General features: G+C 45.8%; 1 protein-coding gene across 3 annotated transcripts in view; it reads left to right on the forward strand.

Annotated features, from left to right (window-relative positions):
* Nucleotides 1-22,696, forward strand: part of ROR1 (receptor tyrosine kinase like orphan receptor 1) — a 189,724-nt gene extending 167,028 nt beyond the window's left edge. For all 3 annotated transcript variants that reach the window (XM_072127016.1, XM_072127017.1, XM_072127018.1), the window contains 5 exons: nt 5,808-5,935; nt 7,974-8,291; nt 8,902-9,147; nt 11,688-11,899; nt 18,941-22,696. In XM_072127016.1, the coding sequence (XP_071983117.1) occupies nt 5,808-5,935; nt 7,974-8,291; nt 8,902-9,147; nt 11,688-11,899; nt 18,941-20,365 (2,329 nt within the window). In that variant the 3' untranslated portion in view covers nt 20,366-22,696. The remainder of the gene's footprint in view (nt 1-5,807; nt 5,936-7,973; nt 8,292-8,901; nt 9,148-11,687; nt 11,900-18,940) is intronic.
* The last annotated feature ends 742 nt before the right edge of the window (nt 22,697-23,438 follow it).

Genomic DNA, 23,438 nt, shown 5'->3' on the forward strand with positions numbered 1-23,438 from the left:
GGAGTGTAGGTGCCCAGCAGCTTCAGGTTATGCCTCTGTACAGATCATACCCCTCTTGCTCACTCTATGGTGGCAGACCTGGGGCATATACCTCTCTTGCTCACTCTATGGTGGCAGACCTGGGGCATATACCCTTCTTGCTCACTCTATGGTGGCAGACCTGGGGCATATACCCCTCTTGCTCACTCTATGGTGGCAGACCTGGGGCATATACCCCTCTTGCTCACTCTATGGTGGCAGACCTGGGGCATATACCTCTCTTGCTCACTCTATGGTGGCAGACCTGGGGCATATACCCCTCTTGCTCACTCTATGGTGGCAGACCTGGGGCATATACCCCTCCTGCTCACTCTATGGTGGCAGACCTGGGGCATATACCCCTCTTGCTCACTCTATGGTGGCAGACCTGGGGCATATACCCCTCTTGCTCACTCTATGGTGGCAGACCTGGGGCATATACCTCTCTTGCTCACTCCATGGTGGCAGACCTGGGGCATATACCTCTCTTGCTCACTCTATGGTGGCAGACCTGGGGCATATACCCCTCTTGTTCACTCTATGGTGGCAGACCTGGGGAATATACCCTTCTTGCGCACTCTATGGTGGCAGACCTAGGGCATATACCTCTCTTGCTCACTCTATGGTGGCAGACCTGGGGCATATACCCCCCTTGCTTACTCTATGGTGGCAGACCTGGGGCATATATACCGCTCTTTCTCACTCTATGGTGGCAGACCTGGGGCATATACCCCTCTTGCTCACTCTATGGTGGCAGACCTGGGGCATATACCCTTCTTGCTCACTCTATGGTGGCAGACCTGGGGCATATACCCTTCTTGCTCACTCTATGGTGGCAGACCTGGGGCATATACCCCCCTTGCTCACTCTATGGTGGCAGACCTGGGGCATACACCCATCTTGCTCACTCTATGGTGGCAGACCTGGGGCATATACCTCTCTTGCTCACTCTATGGTGGCAGACCTGGGGCATATACCCCTCCTGCTCACTCTATGGTGGCAGACCTGGGGCATATACCTCTCTTGCTCACTCTATGGTGGCAGACCTGGAGCATATACCTCTCTTGCTCACTCTATGGTGGCAGACCTGGGGCATATACCCCCCTTGCTTACTCTATGGTGGCAGACCTGGGGCATATACCCCTCTTGCTCACTCTATGGTGGCAGACCTGGGGCATATACCTCTCTTGCTCACTCTATGGTGGCAGACCTGGGGCATATACCCCTCTTGCTCACTCTATGGTGGCAGACCTGGGGCATATACCTCTCTTGCTCACTCTATGGTGGCAGACCTGGGGCATATACCTCTCTTGCTCACTCTATGGTGGCAGACCTGGGGCATATACCCCCCTTGCTTACTCTATGGTGGCAGACCTGGGGCATATACCCCTCCTGCTCACTCTATGGTGGCAGACCTGGGGCATATACCTCTCTTGCTCACTCTATGGTGGCAGACCTGGAGCATATACCCCTCTTGCTCACTCTATGGTGGCAGACCTGGGGCATATACCCCCCTTGCTTACTCTATGGTGGCAGACCTGGGGCATATACCCCTCTTGCTCACTCTATGGTGGCAGACCTAGGGCATATACCTCTCTTGCTCACTCTATGGTGGCAGACCTGGGGCATATACCCCTCTTGCTCACTCTATGGTGGCAGACCTGGGGCATATACCTCTCTTGCTCACTCTATGGTGGCAGACCTGGGGCATATACCTCTCTTGCTCACTCTATGGTGGCAGATCTGGGGCATGTACCCCTCCTGCTCACTCTATGGTGGCAGACCTGGGGCATATACCCCTCTTGCTCACTCTATGGTGGCAGACCTGGGGCATATACCCCTCTTGCTCACTCTATGGTGGCAGACCTGGGGCATATACCCCTCTTGCCCATTCTATGGTGGCAGACCTGGGGCATATACCCCTCCTGCTCACTCTATGGTGGCAGACCTGGGGCATGTACCTCTCTTGCTCACTCTATGGTGGCAGACCTGGGGCATATACCCCTCTTGCTCACTCTATGGTGGCAGACCTAGGGCATATACCCCTCCTGCTCACTCTATGGTGGCAGACCTAGGGCATATACCCCTCCTGCTCACTCTATGGTGGCAGACCTGGGGCATATACCCCTCTTGCTCACTCTATGGTGGCAGACCTGAGGCATGTACCTCTCTTGCTCACTCTATGGTGGCAGACCTGGGGCATATACCTCTCTTGCTCACTCTATGGTGGCAGACCTGAGGCATGTACCTCTCTTGCTCACTCTATGGTGGCAGACCTGGGGAATATACCCCTCTTGCTCACTCTATGGTGGCAGACCTGAGGCATGTACCTCTCTTGCTCACTCTATGGTGGCAGACCTGAGGCATGTACCCCTCTTGCTCACTCTATGGTGGCAGACCTGAGGCATGTACCCCTCCTGCTCACTCTATGGTGGCAGACCTGAGGCATATACCCCTCTTGCCCATTCTATGGTGGCAGACCTGGGGCATATACCCCTCTTGCCCATTCTATGGTGGCAGACCTGGGGCATATACCCCTCTTGCCCATTCTATGGTGGCAGACCTGGGGCATATACCCCTCTTGCCCATTCTATGGTGGCAGACCTGGGGCATATACCCCTCTTGCCCATTCTATGGTGGCAGACCTGGGGCATATACCCCTCCTGCTCACTCTATGGTGGCAGACCTGGGGCATATACCCCTCCTGCTCACTCTATGGTGGCAGACCTGAGGCATATACCCCTCTTGCCCATTCTATGGTGGCAGACCTGGGGCATATACCCCTCTTGCCCATTCTATGGTGGCAGACCTGGGGCATATACCCCTCTTGCCCATTCTATGGTGGCAGGGACTTGTGATCTCAGACACAAGGCGTTTCTCGTATACTTGTCCTGCCCTCCTCTCCTGAACGCCTTACAGTACCCATCCCTGCATGGAGGGCAGCCAGGACCTGAGAGTCTGCCCTCGTCTGCATTCACATCACAAAGCCGCCTCGCCATCCCACGTCACCCTGGTGCATTTAGACCCGTAGAGTGCCAAGAGACAATATAATAATCTGGGGCACTCCGAATGCAGCTGGCATCTCCTCAATGTCCCTCTTTTATTTCTGATTAGTGATTATTACAACCCAGTGGAGTCATTCAGGCTGAATGCTGCTCTGGTGTCACCGTATCACTTCCCTCAATCCCTTCTTAATGGCCAATCACTTGCACAGTTCTCCATTCCAGGTCTGACCCGGCGCCAGTACTGAAAGCAAGTATTAACTTTTTGCCTGCCACACGCCCTGTCCCCAGTACGACCGGGATAACCTGTACTTTTCTTGCTTTACATCATGTTTTATGCTACAGTTACCTCCAGAGCTGTATTCCTAATTCTGATGAGTAACTGGAAGTTCTAAGACTGCAGGATCTTATGCATCTCTGCTACCCTCTGTTGGTAGGGAGCATGTAGTGCAGTGTACCCTTAGTCTTCGAGCATTTACATCAAGCAAAACTACTAATTGCAGGATATTTATGGGGTCACCACGAAAGGTAACATTTAGTATAGTAAAAAGATATGCAATTTTTTGCATATTTGTAGTCAGTGAATGAGTGTTTCTGTTTTTAGGGACTGATTTGAAAAAAATTACCCAAAATTTTATTGCCAGATTCATCAATACATCTGGTGGGGGAAGGGGAGTACTAGAATAACAAGAAGCCTCGTGGGCTTCTGAATGATCCTGCAAACCTCCTGTATGATGCCTGGATGCTGTACCAAAATAGCCCCTGCACCCAAATAATATTCTGCCCCCGTTTACCAGACGGTAATCCAGAAATGATGGCAATTGTGCAGCATATTGATTAATTGCACCTAAACTTGCAGATTCTTCTCACAGCTGAGGTTTTGTTACACTTGTATCAGGTCGAGAGAGCCCTCTGTTAACTAGACACCGAGGACTTAATAATAATTCCTTTATTAATATGGCGCACACAGATTACGCAGCGCTGCACAGAGCTTGGAAAATCGGTCCCTGTCCCCAATGGGGCTCACAATCTAATCAACCTACTAGTATGTTTTGGAGTGTGGGAGGAAACTGGAGGACCCGGAGGAAACCCACTCAAACACTTGGACTCACCCTGGAATAAAATAGGCCAAAAAGAGAATATGATAGAACAGAATTGTCCATTATCCCCTGATAAATCCTCCACTACTGGTCACCACTGGTCTGTGTTGATTTCGCCCACTACCCAATTCTCGGCTTCAGTGATTATTCTGGCACGTCCATACACATCACAGATATAATATCTTTTTTTTATTTGATGCCACTTTCTCCCTTTCGCCTAATTTGTCCCTAAAAGCCTTTACACTGTACTGGCACATTGTAGCAAACCATCACCCTGAAACCTGCATTGACTTGGTGCATCTAATCAGCAGGGAAAATCCACACGTATCACAATATATAAGAGCCACATGCAACAATTTTAACAATTTTCAGTAGGGAAAGTCATCCTTTTTGTTGCAGCTGTTGCTGTGTTTGCCCCTTTAAGGATGAGCGTCATAAAATAGTAAAATATACCAGAACTTCTGTTTTACACGAGACATATTGAGTGGCAGATGAAAGGAGCCAATTAACTCAATTTATGGCCGCTGGCCGCCTGTCTCCTGATGCTAAGATTCACCATGGTCAGGGCAGTAAATCACAGTGTGAACGAGGCCCTGCATAGTATATCGGGGGCACGAGGGGGGGGGGGGGGTATGGGCCTTGCATAGTATAGGGGGGGGGGGAGGGCATGGGCCCTGCTTCCTAAGAGGGTCCTAAGGCCACATATATCATGCTGGGGAGAGGGGGGGGTTATAAATTTTACACTGAAGTGCAGGGGTCTTCATTTTCCCCACAACATGCTAAGAATATCATAGACCATACACGGCAGTGTAGATGTGTGCGGTTTGTGGTACTTGTAGTCCGCCTGATGCTCCTCTTTGTATCCATACATAAAACTATTCTGTGGAACTAAAAAGTTTTTGTTACAAAGTTTGGACCTTTTTGATGCTCTGTTTTCTGGCGCCCTCTAGTGGCAGATCCAAACTTATTATTATTATTGTTATTATTGTACTATATAAAATAATATTTAAGTACAGGCAGTCCCCTACTTAAGGACACCCGACTTACAGACGACCCATAATTAAAGACGGACCCCCCTGTGACCTCTGGTGACCTCTCTGGATGTTACTATAGTCCCAGGCTGCAATAATCAGCTGTAAGGTGTCTGTAATGAAGCTTTATTGATAATCCTTGGTCCAATTACAGCAAAAAATTTTGAAATTCCAATTGTCACTGGGGCAAAAAAAATTTTTGTCTGGATCTACCATTATAAAATATACAGTTTCGAGTTACATACAAATTCAACTTAAGAACAAACCTCCGGACCCTATCTTGTACGTAACCCGGGGAACTGCCTGTACATGATTTATTATATCTCTTGCTATAATGACTTATTTATTACATGTAGTTTTATTTAGATTTCCTGTGTGATGTTATTGTAGCATTATATGATATATAAATGTATTATTTCTTAAAATGATATTTGTTCTGTTATTTTATTAATTGTTAAAAAATTGTAATTTTTTTAATCACTTTTCTTTTATAAATATCTCTTGTTCTATAATGTATCTGATCTTCCATTGTATGTGATTCTGTTATTGTTGTATATAATCCTGTTTTATTACATTTGTTGTTATAAACATTGTATTATTGTATTATTGTATTATTATTATGATATAAATATTTTGGATTTATTGCCCATTACCAGGGATGAGTTTGAAGAAGACGGGTATTGTCAGATATACAGAGGAATCGCCTGTGCTCGATTTATCGGGAACCGCACCATCTACATGGAGTCTCTGCACATGCAAGGAGAGATCGAAAATCAGATCACGGGTACAGAAGCCGCTGACCTTGCCTTTAAGACTGCGATTGTTAGGAATCTGATGCAGTGTAGTATCTGTATTATCTACATATATGATATTAGTCTCCCAGCCTCCAGCAGCGCCACCCCTGACCATAGTCTGTGCCAATATTGCAGCACGGTGGCTCAGTGGTTAGCACTTCTGCCTTGCAGCGCCGGGGATCTGGTTCAAGTCCCACCCAGGTTAACATCTGCAAAGAGTTTGTATGTTCTCTCTGTGTTTGCGTGGGTGTCCTCCGGTTTCCTCCCACACTGGTAGGTTGTTTAGATTGTGAGCCCCATGCAGACAGGGACCAATTTGGCAAGTTCTGTGCAGCGCAGCGTAATCTGTGCATCCTATATAAATAAAGAATTATTATTTGTATAGAGATGATTGGAGCTTGCAAAAGTTGCAATATTAAACCCTACCCACGGTAATGTGTGGAGCTGTATTTGGAAGAAAGCAGCCTTGTTTTTCAACCTCCGGACAACCCCTTTAAAGAAATATAGGCATCTGCCGCTGTATCTTATTGGATTGGCACGGCTCAGTATGATTGAATTTGGTTCCTCCACCTTTTTTATTAGTTTACTATTGTCAAAGCAAGTTTACACTTTAAAGGAATTCTACGAAGGATTGTAAACTAAGCGCACTTACATGTAGGTGTGGGCCCCCTCTGGCAGGATCTGCTCTCTCTATGCCCTTGCTTTTAAGAAAAAAAAAGTTTTTAAAAATTATGCATTAGCACCTATGGAGCCTGAAGCCCCCCCCCCCCCCCCCCCAGGCTCATTTGCATAACTTTAAAAGCCTTTTTTTAGTAGAAACCAGTGCATAAGAGCTAAAAGAAGAGCAGATGGTGCCAGAGAGGGCCCACACCTGCATATAAGTGTGCTTGGTTTACAATCCTTCATCCTGATGGTAGATTCCCTTTAATGGGGTTTCTGGAGTCCTGAACTGACGACAAAATATCCATAATATTGGTCATTAGTAGTTGGGAGCTGCTCCCAGGGGCGTAACTAGGAGAGGCAGGGCCCCATAGCAAACTTCCCGCTTAAAAATATACATAATACACATCACAGATGTCCACACACACAGTGCCATATACATACGTACAGCATATATACACACATACAGTATATACACATCACAGATACGCACACACAGTGCAATATACAGACGTACAGCATATATACACACATACAGTATATACACATCACAGATACGCACACACAGTGCAATATACAGACGTACAGCATATATACACACATACAGTATATACACATCACAGATACGCACACACAGTGCCATATACATACGTACAGCATATATACACACATACAGTATATACACATCACAGATACGCACACACAGTGCCATATACATACGTACAGCATATATACACACATACAGTATATACACATCACAGATACGCACACACAGTGCAATATACAGACGTACAGCATATATACACACATACAGTATATACACATCACAGATACGCACACACAGTGCCATATACAGACGTACAGCATATATACACACATACAGTATGTACACATCACAGATACACACACAGTGCCATATACAGACGTACAGCATATATACACACATACAGTATATACACATCACAGATACACACACAGTGCCATATACAGGCGTACAGCATATATACACACATACAGTATATACACATCACAGATACACACACAGTGCCATATACAGACGTACAGCATATATACACACATACAGTATATACACATCACAGATACACACACATTTACAGGATATATACAACACATATATGTTATATATATATAATAATTTGTACAATAATGTATATATTGGTGGACATCCTTCATTCCTTAGTGTCAGGTTAGATGGCAGGGCCCCCTGATGCTGTGGGCCCCATAGCCTGTGTTGTATATGTCTTCTTCTTGCTCTGACTATAATATAAAACTGTTGAGTGACAGGATAGGAAACCTCTCAGAGCTATCAGAGTCTCTTTCTGATCTTTTCACGTTGGTCTCTTTCAGCCGCCTTCACGATGATCGGAACATCCAATCACCTCTCGGATAAATGTTCCCAGTTCGCCATCCCATCACTTTGCCACTACGCCTTCCCCTACTGCTCCGAGACGTCCTCCGTACCCAAACCCCGGGACCTGTGCCGGGACGAGTGTGAGATCCTGGAGAACGTTCTGTGTCAGGCCGAGTACATCTTCGCCAGGTCTAACCCTATGATATTAAGGACATTAAAACTTCCCAACTGCGAGGACCTTCCACAACCGGACAGCCCTGAGGCCAGCAACTGCATACGGATCGGAATACCGATGGCCGACCCCATCAATAAGAGTAAGTGGGCGCAAAGACATCACCATAAAGAGAGGTTGTCTGGGCTCTGGATGGTTTGTAACAGCGGGGGACAGGTGGGTGTATTCCCAAGTTCCGCTGCAATACCAGATGCAACCACACGAACAGTAGGGGCGCTGTTTTCTGACCCTCTTTATTCTATTGTACAGTATTGAGTTACTTTTTTGCATTTAACCTCCTCTTATTATTAGATCCATAACATGATATCACTGTTCTGTTGCGTTCCATTGCGTCAGCGACAGAAACACGTGCCATTTTTTTTCCTCTTGAAAACAAGAACTGAGCGTGACGCGTTAAGGAGCGATTGAACGCTGCGGCCCTTGATCACGGCAATTTGATACGCTGCAATCCGCAGAGTCAATGGTTTCATTATGTTACATAATCGCCCTACGCATAGTAACACATGGCTCCTATTTTACTACATACCACAAGATGAGGGTCCACGGTGACCGCAGCAACCGGACACGATAACCGCAGCGACCGGATGCGATAACCGCAGCGACCGGATGCGATAACCGCCTGTGATTGGATTTGACGCTATTCCAATCTAAATGTCATTGTAATGTTTGTGTATCGATTCTTCTTATTGCAGACCATAAATGCTATAACAGCAGCGGGGTTGACTATCGAGGGACCGTGAGCGTCACCAAATCCGGACGTCAGTGTCAGCCGTGGAACTCCCAGTATCCGCATAACCACATGTTTAACGCCCTGCGCTACCCCGAGCTGAACGGGGGTCATTCCTACTGCAGAAATCCCGGGAATCAGAGAGAAGCCCCCTGGTGTTTCACATTGGACGAAAATGTCAAGCACGAGATATGCGACATTCCAGCCTGTGGTAAGCCAAGGGTTAATCATCTATATAATATTCATATGTATGAGACACAAGCTTGACCCCCAATGCCTTATTGCATCACTTAGAGACTGTAAAACAGAGCTTTACCTGCAGGGGGAGCTACTGGAAGTATAAGAAAAGCACTCAACTGAAATAAGTGGACATCCCCTTGAAGGCCTTTGAGTTGAAGAGGCACAGTGCTCAACTTCTACTCTTTCAGTACCGGGAGCAGTGGGAGTCTCAGCATTCGGACCCCATTGATCATAACTACTAACATGTCACTAGCATATGTATAAAGTTTTATAAACTTTTCAGAGTTACTAAGTCTCTTATAACAGACTTGATAAATCAGTCTCTTTTTTCTGAAAACCCCCTAAACCGCCCCATGGGTCCCACTTCCAGTTCTGTGATGAGGTGGAGGTCTACCCCCTGCAGTGTAATGCAATTACCCCCATAGCACGTACCATTCCCAAACCTGCACATGGAAGTTTGATACGTTCCTTTATTGTGGGGAGAGGGGAGGCGCCTGTTTTGGTTAGCGATGCTACTGTGCTGTGTGATGGCGCTGCCCCCGGACACAGGACGCCTTTGTAGTACATGAAAAACGAGCCTTGCCGAGGAACCGCGCGCGGCCTGGATCTCAAAGCCACAACATCTCAAACAGGAAATTCCCCAACAAGGCAAAGCTTCAGAGCTGCTCCATGTGTGCAGCAAGCCCCAAAATCACAGCAGAGATTCTCACTGTAGATGTTTACAAGGAAAGAAAATATCCGCGCTGATATCTCAGCTCCACGGCGTTACTAACCTTGCGGAAGGGCCCCAGTTATGGCTCTAATTGGTCCCATTACTGCCCGTTTCCCATCTGTGACCCTGTGGTTTCTATTTACAATGGAGATACTATACTTCCCACAATCCCACATGTATGTATGGTTCAAGGTCGCGCCGCTCCGATTATGCCAGCGCTATCCTCTCCTGTTTACACATTTTTGCATGTTCTTCTTGTAAAAAAAGTTAAACTAAAATGAAAAATGTGCCATATGTGTGAATAGTTTTGATTTAAAAAATTCCTTTTGCTTTGTGTTTACAGTTCTATTCAAGAAATGTGTTGTCTCTATGGTAACAGACTACAAACAAACTATGTAGTCTTGTTCTACAGTCATATTCCCTTTGTATCAGTTCCCTAATACTTAGTATCCTAGCACTAGAGTGTATGGGGCAATAAGGGAACAGATGGAAGAGACTGCTGTGCCGAAGCCTGGAAAGGTTAGCAGGGAACATAGAAGAGCAGTAAGAGCCGGGGTCCGAATATATAAGGCTGGGCTCACACCACTGCTGCTGATGAAAGGGGTGTTCCCCCAATTGTCCTAATATGGACAATGACATCATCGTGTCCTCCCTCCTGCTGGGCGACGTATGCCCTCGGTGGGGCTGTTGGGACTGGTGCAATATGCTGCATCATAGCCGTCCATTGCCTCCACTAAGCGCATATGTCGCTCAGCCGGGGGCCGCAGGATGAAAAGACGCATCTTGCTACTTCTTTCCATTCTGCATTTTTTGACGTACAGGGAATAGTGGCCAGATGGAGGCAACAACTACGCCTCCGACTGCCCCTATTTGTCAGTGTATAGGTCAGGTGCTATCCCGACGTATATGCTTAGCGTATCCAAAAAGCGTGATATGAACCCAGCCTAAGACTAGATTCAAATGAAGGCAGGCATACGTTCGCCATGTCCTGTCTTTGCCTCACATGTGCGACACCATATTGATTAGTGTGCCCATTGCCGGCCTACGGGGGTGTATTGCAATTATGTGCTGTAAATACACCCCCCTCCCCCCTCCATTCGTGTGCATGTTGCTTAAGAGTCACCAAATACATAAGGCACCTTTACTAAGAAACTAGGCGGTAAGTACTTCATGCTCAGGCATCTCCCGTTATAGCCATAGGTCCTCTGGGATTATTCTGAAGCGGTCCACATGCCTTAAAGTGAACCTGTCACCAGGGGCCTCATTGTCACTAAAGACAGGTTGCAGAAGCTTATTACATGTGCAGTGCAAATATGACTTTCTGCCTTTTCTACGCATTTGCATTACACTATAATTGTGTGTTATAACTTACCTTGCACCCTGACAGAATCCTCTGTGTAGTCCCAGGGGTCGGGCTGGAATGCATTTCAAAAAACAACATGTGACTTGTCTGTGATGCTCACTCCTCTCATCCCCCACCTTTGTGCGCCTGTACAGCTCCTCCCTCCTGCTCCTTTACAGAGCTCACAGCCTGGTGAGCTAACATCAATGGGGGAGGGAGTTGCTGTACAGGAGCACAAAGGGCTGAGGAGTGAGCAGCACAGACAAGTCACATGTTGTTTTTTGAAATTCATCCAAATCAAAACCCAACACCTGTGACTACACAGAGGATTCTGTCAGGATGCAAGGTAAGTTATAACACACAAATATATTGTAATGCAAATGCTTAGAAAAGGTTCTCTTGTTCTCTGTTCTAACCTCAGTTTGATATCGACTTCTTGGTTTTTTTCCCGACTTAGAAACCCAGGACTCTAAAGAAAAGAACAAGATGGAGATCCTCTACATCCTGGTCCCCAGTGTCACCATCCCGCTGGCCATTGCCCTGTTGTTTTTCTTCATTTGCATCTGTCGGAATAATCAGAAGACGTCTTCCCCCGCCGTGCAGCGACAGCCCAAGCATGTCCGCGGGCAGAACGTCGAGATGTCCATGTTGAACGCTTATAAACCAAAGGTAAGACATAGCGTGCAAGATCCAAACCTTAAAGGTGCGTCTACACGGTCAGTTTTTTAGATGCAGTTTTCGATGTCCAAACCAGGAGTGGAGAGTAAATCGAGGAGGAGCAGATCTTCGTAATGATAGTCCTCCCCATTATGATCCATACCTGCAAGTGTGGGCGCCCCCTTGAGGAGCACTTGGGTCCTCGGTTTTGCGGTTGCGTCTGCTTCTTCTAAGCGAAAGTGAAGGGAAAGACGCACAAGTTTCGTGTCCATAGGACTTACAAGGAACAACGGGGCAAATCTCCAACCCCCATTGTCCAGACAGGTCCGAGAGGTTGGAACAACATCTAAACCCCATGTCAAATTGAAGCTAATAATTGGCCACAATTGTCTATCTTAGGAAAACCCCTTTAAGAAGAATAGATGCCGACATTTTGGACGTAATAAAAGGGTTTGCTCACAAAGTAATCTCATAAAGAGGGATTAAGGAGAGACAAAGGCCCATAGTCACAGGATAGCAATCAGGATAGACCCCCCGACTCTGGTACCAATTATCACAATTATAACCTCGTGTATGAATCTGATGCAGGATCCTGTGCACTTATACGAACCCGACAGATGTGAGTGTGATGTATGGACACAACGTGATTTACCAAAGTATAACAGAATCTGATTTCATAACCACAAACACATCAGTAACATTACAGAATATTACTCCCAGAAACAAAGACATCACCTCTGAAACATCCAATCACAAGACACCTCCTAATACTACACAATACAGCGAGAAAGTGTGAAGGTTTAAAGAGAAAGGCACAAGTTATTTTATAAATGAAACATGAATATAACTACTATAATACTGCCCCCTATGTACAGGAATATAACTACTATAATACTGCCCCCTATGTACAAGAATATAACTACTATAATACTGCCCCCTATGTACAAGAATATAACTACTATAATACTGCCCCCTATGTACAGGAATATAACTACTATAATACTGCCCCCTATGTACAGGAATATAACCACTATAATACTGCCCCCTATGTACAGGGATATAACTACTATAATACTGACTCCTATGTACAAGGATATAACTACTATAATACTGCCCCCTATGTACAGGAATATAACTACTATAATACTGCCCCCTATGTACAGGAATATAACCACTATAATACTGCCCCCTATGTACAGGAATATAACTACTATAATACTGCCCCCTATGTACAGGAATATAACTACTATAATACTGCCCCCTATGTACAGGAATATAACTACTATAATACTGCCCCCTATGTACAAGAATATAACTACTATAATACTGCCCCCTATGTACAAGAATATAACTACTATAATACTGCCCCCTATGTACAGGGATATAACTACTATAATACTGCCCCCTATGTACAGGAATATAACTACTATAATACTGCCCCCTATGTACAAGAATATAACTACTATAATACTGCCCCCTATGTACAGGAATATAACTACTATAATACTGCCCCCTATGTACAGGAATATAACTACTATAATACTGCCCCCTATGTACAAGAATATAACTACTATAATACTGCCCCCTATGTACAGGAATATAACTACTGTAATACTGCCCCCTATGTACAGGAATATAACTACTATAATACTGCCCCCTATGTACAGGAATATAACTACTATAATACTGCCCCCTATGTACAGGAATATAACTACTATAATACTGCCTCCTATGTACAAGAATATAACTACTATAATACTGCCCCCCTATGTACAGGAATATAACTACTATAATACTGCCCCCTATGTACAGGAATATAACTACTATAATACTGCCCACTATGTACAAGAATATAACTACTATAATACTGCCTCCTATGTACAGGGATATAACTACTATAATACTGCCCCCTATGTACAAGAATATAACTACTATAATACTGCCCCCTATGTACAAGAATATAACTACTATAATACTGCCCCCTATGTACAAGAATATAACTACTATAATACTGCCCCCTATGTACAAGAATATAACTACTATAATACTGCCCCCTATGTACAAGAATATAACTACTATAATACTGCCCCCTATGTACAGGAATATAACTACTATAATACTACCCCCTATGTACAGGAATATAACTACTATAATACTGCCCCCTATGTACAGGGATATAACTACTATAATACTGCCCCCTATGTACAAGAATATAACTACTATAATACTGCCCCCTATGCACAGGAATATAACTACTATAATACTGCCCCCTATGCACAGGAATATAACTACTATAATACTGCCCCCTATGCACAGGAATATAACTACTATAATACTGCCCCCTATGTACAAGAATATAACTACTATAATACTGCCCCCTATGCACAGGAATATAACTACTATAATACTGCCCCCTATGTACAGGAATATAACTACTATAATACTGCCCCCTATGTACAGGAATATAACTACTATAATACTGCCCCCTATGTACAGGAATATAACTACTATAATACTGCCCCCTATGTACAGGAATATAACTACTATAATACTACCCCCTATGTACAGGAATATAACTACTATAATACTGCCCCCTATGTACAGGAATATAACTACTATAATACTGCCCCCTATGTACAGGAATATAACTACTATAATACTGCCCCCTATGTACAAGAATATATCTACTATAATACTGCCCCCTATGTACAAGAATATATCTACTATAATACTGCCTCCTATGTACAGGAATATAACTACTATAATACTGCCCCCTATATACAATATCTGCTGATTGCTGAATAACAGATGGGGGGAGAACACAGGATGGATTAGTAAAGAGAGTTGACATTTCATGCAGTTAGCGACTGATAGATCCGTCTAAAAAGATGGGTTAGAGCACGTTTGAAACTTTGGAGGGTGGGTACTATGCCGGCGGCACACATTTTTAACCGGTTTTTGAGCCGTTTTTAAGCAGTCCGTTAAAAAATGCATGCGTTTTTTGGCCAGTTTTAATTAAGATAATTGCTAATGCGTTTTTTAATGGACTGCTTAAAAACGGCCCGAAAACAGGTTCAAAACACCACGTGTGCCACCGGCCTTAGTCTCAGAGTCCAGGGAAGGGCATTCCAGAGAATTGGTGCAGCTCGGGAGAAGTCCTGGAGATGTGCATGGGAGGTTCGAATTAAGGTAGAAATTAATCTAATATTACTGGCAGATTGAAGAGCACGGGAAGGGCGAATCAGCGCAACAATTAGCATTTTAGAAGTTTCAATTGTCAGAAATGGTCGGATTCTGGAGATGTTTCTGAGATGCGGCAAGAGCGAGCAAGAGATTGAATATATGGTGCAAAGGAGAGGTCAGAGTCCAGCACAACCCCAAGACAGCGTCCTGTGCTCCTGGGGCTATAGTGATCCCACAGACCGAGATGGAGAGATTGGAGTCCAGCACAACCCCAAGACACCGGCCTGTGCCCCTGGGGCTATAGTGATCCCACAGACCGAGATGGAGAGGTCAGGGTTGGGTAGGTTAGTAGATGGTGGAAAGATAAGGAGTTCAGTTTTAGGAAGATTACGTTTCAAGAAGAGAGAGGACATGATGGTAGAGACAGTAGAGAGACAGTCACTATTATCATTATTATTATACTGTTTTTTCCCAGACATTGGCGTGCCGGACCGTTCTTCCATTTTTCCTGTACTATAATACTGCCCTCATGTACAACAATAGAAGAGATCACCGCTACGTTGTGCACGTTCATGCAGAGGACTTTGTAGATTCTTATCTTCTGAGTATTTTGTACGACTTATGAGGCCGAGCTGTTACTGTATCTTTTGTCTTCCTGTAAGATGAAGTCTCTGGTTGTCGGATCTCGGTGTCAGTTTCCGGTTTTTATCCTTGTATTTGTGTGTTGCGCGGTGTCGTTGGAGGGTAGGTTGTTAGCGGGTTGGGGGTGTTATTAGGCCCCTGTGATGTGGTCTAGCGGGAGGTGAGGGAGAGGTCATCGCACTTTCCTTTCTGGGATATCATTTACTATACACCAGATGTAAACAGGTTTGGCCGAAAGGATTTGTATAACGTGAACCATCTGGAGTCGGACAACACAGCTAATTTCCTGACGCGGCCGTCCCCTTAACTGGCTCCATATTTCGGGACGATCCCCTCACTCGTTGTGTGAAGAGGCAGTGACACGGTGATTGACTCCGCCGAGTGCGGTTACATCAGGAGGATATTGTAGTAATTGGAGAAAAATTGGAAGCTTGTGTCATGTTGGGAGGATCTCCGCTTGTACCACGAGCCGAAAACATTACTGCAGGAAATTCTGGTGCATGTCCCATTCAATCATTTATTAAACAGTTTTGTATTGATCTGGAGAATCACCGATAAGCAAGCGACAGTCATGACAGTAGTTTTTGGAGACATTAGGGTCACAATCATCCCCCTGCCTTCAGGCCACCTCCTTATATAATGATGCTGGGACCCCCCAGCAATCAGCTGTAACCCTTAAAGGCACCTGGCAGCTATTTTTTGTGCCCCACACTGCCCCTACAGGGTAAATGAAGTATTACATGCACCCCATCACTAGAAGGTCATTCGTGGCAATGATGGGTCCTCCAGAGAGCCAAACTTTTTATTTTTGTTTTCAGATTTAAAATTAAGAGACTCGAACAATCATAAAGGCTTAAAGGAAATCAATCATGAAAATCCATCCTGATAAACCAGGGACATTACTCATAGATCCAGGCACCAGGACTGAGGTGTCTTCTTATATCTGTTATCCATGGCCTCAACTTTTATAACTAAACTAATTAGAAGGGATCTGTGGGTGTTTCCAGAACCCTCTGTGTAGTAGCTTCACTGGCTTATACACTGTCTCACTCTCCCCCCTGCTCCCTCCCTCTTCCATCTGCTGTGTAATTTAGCAACAGTAGGTGGTCAGGGGGAGACACGTCGGCTCATTTCAAAATACAAATGTGTTTTAATTGTAAAACTCGGAGACCGTTTACACTTTGCAACCCAAAATATTAACACATTTTATTTATTTTTGCAGCTTTTAAAATTTTACTTGTTAAATCCGTCAATAATCCGCTGGCCACGCCCCCCTTAGATCCATGTGATTGCTGTGATATAGGGAGACGTCTCGGCTGTAGCTCCCACTGTTTATATACATTATCTACTCATCCAGTCATTATCCTCATCATCTCCGGCAGACGCCGTTCTCCGCACACCATGGAATTTGCTTGTTGATACATCGGAAGTCAGAAAGTTTCCATTTAATAACTGCAGCCAGAAGATCATCTGATTCCCTATTAATAGCTGCTCATAGGACCCCGAGTGCACTGCTAACCCTGGGGGGCTGCGAGATGTGGCACATTTACTAAGGCCCTTGCGCCAGTTTTCTTTGTACGTTCTTTTTAGAGCAAACTGCTTGCAGATATTTAAGAAGTGTCCGCGCCACATTTGTGTGACACACAACCATTTTGTGGCACGGCTGCACTCGTCTTTATGCGGCACAAATTAAGGGGGCGTTCCAGTGCTCAGTCGGACCGTGCACCAGATTTATCATGCAAAGTCCGACAGAAATGTGTTCCACGCCCCATGTTAATGGTGCACCAAAAAACACACAGCACATAGTACACACTGCACATAGTACACACTGCACATAGTACACACTGCACATAGTACACACTGCACATAGTACACACAGCACATAGTACACACAGCACAGGACACTGCACATAGTACACACTGCACATAGTACACACTACACATAGTACTCACTGCACATAGTACACCCTGCACATAGTACACACTGCACATAGTACACACTGCACATAGTACACACTGCACATAGTACACACAGCACATAGTACACACAGCACAGGACACTGCACATAGTACACACATCACATAGTACACACTGCACATAGTACACACTGCACATAGTACACACTGCACATAGTACACACTGCACATAGTACACACTGCACATAATACACACAGCACATAGTACACACTGCACATAGTACACACTGCACATAGTACACATTGTACATAGTACACACTGCACATAGTACACACTACACGGGACAATGCACACTGCACATAGTACACACCCTACACATAGTACACACCCTGCACATAGTACACACCCTGCACATAGTACACACTGCACATAGTACACAGGACACTGCACATAGTACACACTCTACACATAGTACACACCCTGCACATAGTACACACCCTGCACATAGTACACACTGCACATAGTACACACCCTGCACATAGTACACACCCTGCACATAGTACACACTGCACATAGTACACACCCTGCACATAGCACACAATCTTATGGCTTATCTGTAATGTCAAGGGTCAAGAACTGCAAGAGAACTATCTGCAGCTTTCTAATCTGTGTTTTTTGTAGTATTCTTTGGATTGGCCAAACCTTCAATACAAGGGTCCACCTATAGGTGGCATTAGAGATGCAGTTTTCTTCCTTCTAGAAGAAAGCAGATGCCACACACACCTACCCCAGGCCCACACACACCTACCCCAGGCCCACACATACCTACCCCAGGCCCACACACACCTACCCCAGGCCCACACATACCTACCCCAGGCCCACACATACCTACCCCAGGCCCACACACACCTACCCCAGGCCCACACACACCTACCCCAGGCCCACACACACCTACCCCAGGCCCACACACACCTACCCCAGGCCCACACATACCTACCCCAGGCCCACACATACCTACCCCAGGCACACACATACCTACCCCAGGCACACATAGCATGGACATAGAGGCTTGTCTGTAGGGCTACTGAAAGAGTAGAAGTAGAGAAAGGATGTAAAAAAAAATAGTTTTATGTGTGAGTAGAAGATGGGTGACCTGTGGGATAAAACTTTACTTTATGGCATCAATAATGGCCTCCTAGTGATGGTGGTAGTGAATATGTCAGCGTCATGTTCATTGCATAATGTTACATTTGGGTGCAGAAGTTCCCTAGCAATAAACATTGATTTTCCTCTGTTTTTACTCCAAACAGACTAAGGCTAAAGAGCTCCCCCTGTCTGCAGTGCGGTTTATGGAAGAACTTGGGGAATGCATCTTCGGAAAGATCTACAAAGGCCACCTCTACCTCCCAGGCATGGACCACGCTCAACTGGTGGCCATCAAGACATTGAAGGATTATAACAATCCACAGCAGTGGGCAGAGTTCCAGCAGGAGGCATCTCTGATGGCGGAGCTACACCATCCCAACATTGTGTGTCTTCTCGGAGTGGTCACTCAGGAGCAGCCTGTGTGCATGTTGTTTGAGTACATGAACATTGGGGATCTCCATGAATTCCTCATTATGAGGTCTCCACATTCAGATGTAGGCTGCAGCAGTGATGAGGATGGAACAGTTAAATCGAGCCTCGACCACGGAGATTTCCTTCATATCGCCGTTCAGATTGCAGCCGGCATGGAGTATTTAGCCAGTCACTTCTTTGTCCATAAAGACCTGGCCGCCCGGAACATATTAGTTGGAGAACAACTTCATATCAAAATTTCCGACCTTGGACTTTCCAGAGAAATCTACTCAGCTGATTACTACCGAGTCCAAAACAAGTCTCTTCTTCCCATCCGGTGGATGCCTCCAGAGGCCATCATGTACGGGAAGTTCTCCACCGACTCGGACATCTGGTCTTACGGTGTGGTCCTGTGGGAGATCTTCAGCTTTGGTCTTCAACCATATTATGGATTCAGTAACCAAGAAGTCATAGAGATGGTCCGGAAGAGGCAACTTCTTCCATGTTCCGAGGACTGCCCTCCAAGGATGTATAGTCTCATGACCGAATGTTGGCAGGAGATACCATCTCGGAGGCCGAGGTTCAAGGATATTCACATGAGGTTGAGGTCGTGGGAAGGACTTTCGAGCCATACCAGCTCCACTACACCATCGGGAGGTAATGCCACCACGCAGACCACATCTCTGAGTGCTAGCCCTGTCAGCAATTTGAGCAATCAAAGGTATCCTAATTTTCTATTTTCACCTCAAGGAATGCCTCAGGCCCAGATCGCTGGATTTATAGGGCCACCATTACCTCAAAATCAAAGGTTCATACCTATCAATGGTTACCCTATCCCACCGGGATATGCTGCTTTCCCAACTGCTCACTACCAACCACCTGGACCACCAAGAGTCATCCAGCATTGCCCACCACCAAAGAGCCGCTCACCAAGTAGCGCTAGTGGGTCAACAAGTACAGGTCATGTGACCAGCTTACCATCTTCAGGATCCAACCAGGATGCAAACATCCCATTACTGTCCCATATGTCTATGCAGAGCCATCCCAGTAGTATAGGAGTCCAATCCTACTCCAGCAAAGGGATGAAAACCTACAAAGTGGACCTGAAAGCGTCCTCCTTACTGGAGGATCCCGGCATCCATGGACACAACGACTCCATGATCTCGGCGGAGTTGTAATATTTGGTGGTAAATATGTACATACTATATGCAAGGAAACAATCGAATGGACACTTTTTGAGAAAAAAAAAGAGAAGTTTTATATAAAGTATTTTTATTGAACTGAGGTCATTCCTTCGGGTATCTTCTGTGAAGTCCTAACCTTATCCTCTACACAGTGTGGTATCTCTTGTTTCAATCTTGTTGCCTTCGAAGGGGGGATGTCTAAAATTAGAGAAACCGCCTCAGGTGGTGGGTGGTGTCACAGCTCAGGTCCAGTCACTTCTGCAATACCACATGTAACCTCTGGACAGCTGTGGCGCTGTTTCGCTAATCATGGACACTTTTATATATATTTGTATCTTTAATGTTGCCAAGACCAGGAGTTAGGGAAGACTCAAGCCATGAGAAGTGATGGTCGTGCCTTACATTTTGCCTTTACCAAAAGTATTTGGCGGTTTTTATGGCGGCCGCACGTGTACTGTATTAAACCTGACACCTTCCTGTTCAGAAATATGCAAAACATGAGCGTTCATATCCCACAGAGCGATGATACGTATCACACACCGTATTAAAATAGGTTTACAGAAAAAAATCTTTGCTTCATTCCATAAACAGCGCCACCCTTGTTCACTGGTTGTATATGGTATTGCAGCTCCAGCCCATTTTAAGGGGTGTTCCAGCATTTTCGAAAACATGGCTGCATTCTTCTAAAAACAGCACCACAGCTGACCAATGGTAGTGTGTGGTATTGCATCTCAGATCCATTTATCTGTCCATAACTGAGCTGCAATACCGGCACTAACCATGGTCTGGTGTGGCGCTGTTTTGGACAAAAGCATCCATGTTTTTCAACCTGTGGATGACCCCTTTAAGTAAATGGGGTTGAATGTGTGGACAATTTTGACGCGGTGGCCTTTATTATTATTGGAAACACAATTTTTATTCAAAAGTCACTTATAGACGGAAGGAACATTTTAGCAATTTATTAGATTTGTCTTAAAATTAAATAGTTAATAATCTTAAGATCATAGTTTAGATTTTAGTCCATAGGTGACAGTATTGCACTCATTTTGGCCTTCAAAGGGAAAAAAAATCTATATAAATTGCTTCAACAGGGGGCAGTAAAATCCTACATTCTACCTATCACCCCGCCCCCTCCTGACTCTTCCATAGCTATTCTCCTTCCCCCTAATGACTCCATTTATATAGATTTTTTTTGTTTTTACTAGACATCCCCTTTTAAAAGCAAAAATATGTTACTTTCCTTCCAACACTCCCCTTCCAGCTTAAAGAGAACCTGTCACCACATTTATCACAAACACAACTAGTGGCAGGTTCCCAAAGAGCCCTAGTAACTATCCAACCCCCTTCTTTTAGCTAGAAATTGTTTTCCCCATTTATCCATAAAATCAGAGTTATTTATGAACTTGCCTGGGATCTAGTGATGTATAGAGCGAGTCGAGGGGCGTGGCCTAATGTCATGTGACATAACAGGTCCTTTAGCCTCTTAACATTTGCAAAATGTACCCCATGCACATATCTGACCACATAAAAAAATCAGAGCAGCTCGAATGGACTTCTACTCTTCTTCATGCTGCTGCTGTGATTTCATGTAATATATGCTTGGTGTATAGTTTTCTAATGTTAGAAGGCTAAAGGACCTGCGATGATGTCACCCTGGTCACATGACATACTGCTGCATGCAGAGATAGCAAGGGGAGGAGCTGCCCACCTTGACTCGCTATAGACATCCTTGGACACCATGTAAAACCATAAAGTTGGATAAATTGGAATCTAAGGGGAGCGATTTTTAGCTAAAAGAAGGGGGTCAGATAGTTACCAGGGCTATGTAGGAACCTGCCATTAGATGTGTGTGTGAAAATTGTGGTGACAGGTTCCCTTTAAAAAAAATCTGCAAAAGTTTCTGAAATACTGGATTATCAGATATTTTAGGTAAATTATAGAGACAATCCGGATCTCATTATACATTCCCCTAATTCCTGTTGCGTAGGTGTCAAAAGAGTTACGACCAATGAGCTGCAGTTTCTTCCTTACAGTCTGGTACTTACCTCCCCTCCTCTGTTTTTTTTACTTGTATGAATCTTTTTGAGCCCTATTTTTGTAGTAACTTTCATTTGTTCTTATGAAACCACTTGGCGATGTTCAGACGGTATTTTTGCTATGATCCTGACTCTCACACTGACGGTTTATGTACATAAATACTAGTTTTTATGTAATTATTGGGGAGGGGGAGACGTTCCCTAAAGCGACAGTTTTGTTTTCAAATATTTGCACAAAAAAAGTGTTATGTTTTATACAACGGAAGTGGAAATACAAGACTGTGTTGTATCTCTCTGTGTCGCTCTCTTCTTTTTTTATATCAAGGGGGCGGCTGGAGGGGAAAGGGGGCGGCTGGAGGGGAAAGGGGGCCGCTGGAGGGGAAAGGGGGCGGCTGGAAGGGAAAGGGGGCGGCTGGAGGGGAAAGGGGGCGGCTGGAGGGGAAAGGGGGCGGCTGGAGGGGAAAGGGGGCGGCTGGAAGGGAAAGGGGGCGGCTGGAGGGGAAAGGGGGCGGCTGGAGGGGAAAGGGGGCGGCTGGAGGGAAAGGGGGGCGGCTGGAGGGGAAAGGGGGCAGCTGGAGGGGAAAGGGGGCAGCTGGAGGGAAAGGGGGGCGGCTGGAGGGGAAAGGGGGCAGCTGGAGGGGAAAGGGGGCAGCTGGAGGGGAAAGGGGGCAGCTGGAGGGGAAAGGGGGCAGCTGGAGGGGAAAGGGGGCAGCTGGAGGGGAAGGGGGCGACTGGAGGGGAAGGGGGGCAGCTGGAGGGGAAAGGGGGCAGCTGGAGGGGAAAGGGGGCAGCTGGAGGGGAAAGGGGGCGGCTGGAGGGGAAAGGGGGCGGCTGGAGGGGAAGGGGGGCGGCTGGAGAGGGAAAGGGGGCGGCTGGAGGGGAAGGGGGGCGGCTGGAGGGGAAGGGGGGCGGCTGGAGGGGAAAGGGGGCGGCTGGAGGGGAAAGGGGGCAGCTGGAGGGGAAAGGGGGCGGCTGGAGGTAAAGGGGGGCGGCTGGAGGGGAAGGGGGCAGCTGGAGAGGAAAGGGGGCGG

Source organism: Engystomops pustulosus, chromosome 10, assembly GCF_040894005.1.
Source record: "Engystomops pustulosus chromosome 10, aEngPut4.maternal, whole genome shotgun sequence".
Classification (NCBI taxonomy): domain Eukaryota; kingdom Metazoa; phylum Chordata; class Amphibia; order Anura; family Leptodactylidae; genus Engystomops; species Engystomops pustulosus.